Source organism: Pyxicephalus adspersus, chromosome 9 (genome assembly GCF_032062135.1).
Source record: "Pyxicephalus adspersus chromosome 9, UCB_Pads_2.0, whole genome shotgun sequence".
Taxonomy (NCBI): Eukaryota; Metazoa; Chordata; class Amphibia; order Anura; family Pyxicephalidae; genus Pyxicephalus; species Pyxicephalus adspersus.
The window spans coordinates 20,781,981-20,785,887 of NC_092866.1; the positions used below are offsets into that span (position 1 = coordinate 20,781,981).

At 39.0% G+C, this 3,907-nt stretch overlaps 1 protein-coding gene across 2 annotated transcripts in view; it reads right to left on the reverse strand.

Annotated features, from left to right (window-relative positions):
• Nucleotides 1-1,767: 1,767 nt before the first annotated feature.
• HSDL1 (hydroxysteroid dehydrogenase like 1) overlaps nt 1,768-3,907 on the reverse strand; it is a 7,631-nt gene continuing 5,491 nt past the window's right edge. For both annotated transcript variants that reach the window (XM_072422888.1, XM_072422889.1), the window contains exon 5: nt 1,768-3,230. In XM_072422888.1, the coding sequence (XP_072278989.1) occupies nt 3,165-3,230 (66 nt within the window). In that variant the 3' untranslated portion in view covers nt 1,768-3,164. The remainder of the gene's footprint in view (nt 3,231-3,907) is intronic.

Genomic DNA, 3,907 nt, shown 5'->3' on the forward strand with positions numbered 1-3,907 from the left:
CAGTGGATCACTTTTGGTACAGAAATCTAGACCTCAGTGTAACGCTCAGGAGGTTAAAGAGTTACAAGAGCTTGCAGAACAGCCAAAGTCATGCAAAAAGCCCCTCCAGGTTCCTCTGCAATAAATCAATGGCAGGAATTGCAAGACTCAAAAAGCAATTTAGATCTAAGCAGACAATTGTCTGAAAATGTGAGATAAATTAGGAGAATAAAAGGCCAGCTTGTGAAATGAAAACCACATTATTAATGCACTTTCTGCTACCCTGTAACTAACTTACATCATTGTAATAACTGCCATCATTCTGCAGATACCTACTTACTGACATTCTTCCAGGAAGACACAGCTCAATAAAGCTCAGAGAGATTGCTGGTTGACCCAGGTTCACCCTCTATCTTCTCCAGTCTTGCAGAGCTTTATTAAATCAGACCCAAAATATCAACTATTACCTTTTTTTTTACCAGATGTCTTTCCTTTATGGAATCTCTGGGTCAATGCGTATGTGTACTGTAACACTCAGAAACAATACTAATTGTAAAATGTTTGCTTTCTCAATAACCTTCTCCTTCCACATTTCATTAATCACCATCTATTTAGCTATTATTTTTTAATAGTTTAGAACTTCTTATAGTTTTTGGCTGTCTGTGTCCGAGGGAAAGTTTCTCTTCCTGATCTGTAATATCTTGGTAACCCCATACACACAGGGTGTTGAAAGAACAGAAAGTGAGGGGACATTTCCCCTCAATGGTTATCATCAATTACCCCCAATTGATACAAATAAAACATAATATGATGTTCTAGACCTTCCGCAAAATATTTGGCCAGATTTTCATTTTATCTTGGCTCTATATTGCAGTTATCACAGATTTGAGAAGTTGGTAGACGAGAGGGTGTGCAAGTTAGTTGGTTTGATGGAATACAGAAAACTCAGGGTAGAAGCCTTCAGTTTTGTGACTTTTACTGGCAGTCAGATTGCTAGTGGAAGAAAAGATGTGTGCAGTCTCAGGGGTTGATTTATGGCATAGATAGATATCAATTATTCTCTGCAGTCTTAACAAATTAGCATCCTGGCCCGGCAAATCAAGATGGCCAAGGATCATCCTCAGGAAGAGAACAAAGAAGATAATGGCATCCTTCAAAGAAAAAGGGACAGGTGAATATAGTGGATTTAGTTCCATTTTAAATCTATTTAGTACCATTAAAGTCCCATTGTGTTTCTATTTGAGCTGTTATACAATCCTTGTGGTTGTTAAAAACAATAAACTAACTTTTAAAAAAGAAGGCTCAGGCATGGCTTTTTCCACATTTAAACCAATTAATTCAATGATATCTATAAAATAAATATCCACAAAAGGTAAAAATTTCCAAACTTTGGATAAGTGTGCATGTAAAGAGAAGGGTCAAAAATATATGTTTGTTGTAAGCAGCACTGATTTCAAGGCTAAAAGCCCAGTTGAAGTTTTAGCCCATATGTTGCATACAACATGCCAAGGATTTTTCTGCTGTTCCTAGAGAATGCTTTAGCAAGAACAGACTTTACTTTCTGTCCTTTACTCACAACAAGAAATGAGATGAAAAAGTGACCATAATTTTTATTACATTTGTTGCCCTGTTTTTTACTGCTCTGTTTGCAACTTCTTAACGGCACCTGTAAGGTCTGGCACATGCATAGGTAGCCTGACAAATCATGAGCTGAGCTGCCTCTGATTGGTGTACCAAAGCTTTAAACACAAGAGGGAAAAAGGAATTTTACTAATACATTTATTTATTTTCACAAAGGTATATAGGACAGGAACTACACATCATAAAATTAAAAAAACAAACAGTTTGTACCAAAGATCATGCTTTCAGACATTAGAGGTCAATACGTTTCTATTTCACATGACAATACATGTAAAGTATGTCAAAACATTGACATTAAGCCTCAGCGTTAATTCATATAAATGAGTATCACTTGTGTCTGTACAGTGCATAAACAATTGTGTTGTAATAACATGAACATTTATGCACAGGCTTGTTAAATTGACAGCTATTGAGTGGCATCATGTGGATCATGTTATCACACCCAGCCACCATCTATTCACTAAACCTCTCCTACCAGTGTCTTCTTCTTTGCTACACCTACAACTAAAACCTAACTATCCAGATACCACGGGGGACACGGTTATATCTATTTTTTTGGGGAAATTAAAGGAGACACCTTGCCATGCAGAACATAGTCACCCACACCTTGCCAATGCTTCCATGACGCACCTGTCTCCTTCGCAGAAGCTAAAGTTAATAGTGAACATTGGACCTTCTCTTATGTCACAGTGCAGCAAATCACTAGGCCTGGGCACTGTCGGGAAGGGGCATCACTTCATCCCATAGCTGCTGACAATGATAATTTTAGAGCCATCGTCAACAAAGAGAGGAGTGCTGACAAGCTGAGTATGTTCCTTTTCCTGCATAGGCAAGGATAGTACCTCTTTATTATGTGGATACATACAGGAGGAAAGAAGTTTGGAGTAATTTATACAGGAACCCACAAGGTAAATCCCCCTCAAATAAGCAACCCTAATATAATTCTAACTCTCTCCCAATAAGTTTCTTTGAGCTCTGTTTAGCCACTAGAACAAAAACACAACCACTCGCATAGGTCCCTTGTTTAAGATAAAGGGTGACGTTGGGCACACTGGAACACTTGGGTAGGGTTTAGGTGTAAGTCAACATTTACTGTGGAAAAAGTCTTATAAGTGCTAGTGCCATGGGTGTTCAATCAAGACTATGACACTATAAATGATTAGAACTGGACCACTCAAACACTCTCCCTAGGTAATCCATGGGACAATACAAAAGTGACCTCCTACCATACTACTCCCACTGTTGGCTGAGGCTCTCTATGAAAGTTTTAAACAGAGGTACCCTGGAGGAACCGTGAAGCTAAGCAATATATAACATCATCTCTCAGTGTATTCTCCCACTATCACAATTTATAAATATATTAAACACATTCAAATTACTACAAACAGCTATTAAAAATATCTAATGTAGTGACATACACAATCATAGTCACTTGCAATACAGACAGAACAAAAATCAGCCTGCACCTCAAGTTTTAAAGTCATTAGTGCTGTTAGAAAGACAAGTGGTCCAGTGCGGTTCAGTAATAAGGCTGCTTTCTTCCTTCAGTAGTGGAGAACTCTTCCTATCGATGTGCACATCCAGCCAGGTACCCATTGGTATACAGAAAGCTGTAAAGGCAAATGCAATTTTTAGATCACAGAGATGCGTTTCAGATTTCAATATGTATTTTACATCAAATCATAAACTAGAAATGATGTAATTACAACTAACCATGACCCAGTAGTAGAGATTGAGCTAGTGCATGTCATTACACTAGTAGCCAGTAAAGACATGTGGCCCTGGTGTATTGGCAGTAATTAAAGTGCAGTGCCAATGAGCAGGGTTATGCATGTAGGAGCAGTGTTGGTGGGCAGGGCATTGTTGCAGTGGTGTAGCCAGAGGACAGGATTTGTTGTGGCAATACAGTGGCCAGTTGGTGGGGGTTATGTGCATGATGCAGTAAGACCAGGGGTAAGTCAGTGATATCAGTGAGGTACCCTGTTTCCCCTATGATAAGGCACTGTCTTATATTTTTTGAAATGCCAAAATATGCCCTAGGTCTTTTTTTCAGGGGGATGTCCTGTTTTTCCATGAAGAAGACTACAGTACACATTTATTGTTGAAAATCACTCATGTGCCATTGATTGTCCCCTTCTGATCACCCATGTGCCAGTGATTGTCCCATTCTGATCACTCTGTGCCATTGATTGTCCCCTTCTGATCACTCTGTGCCATTGATTGTCCCCTTCTGATCACTCTGTGCCATTGATTGTCCCCTTCTGATCACTCTGTGCCATTGATTGTC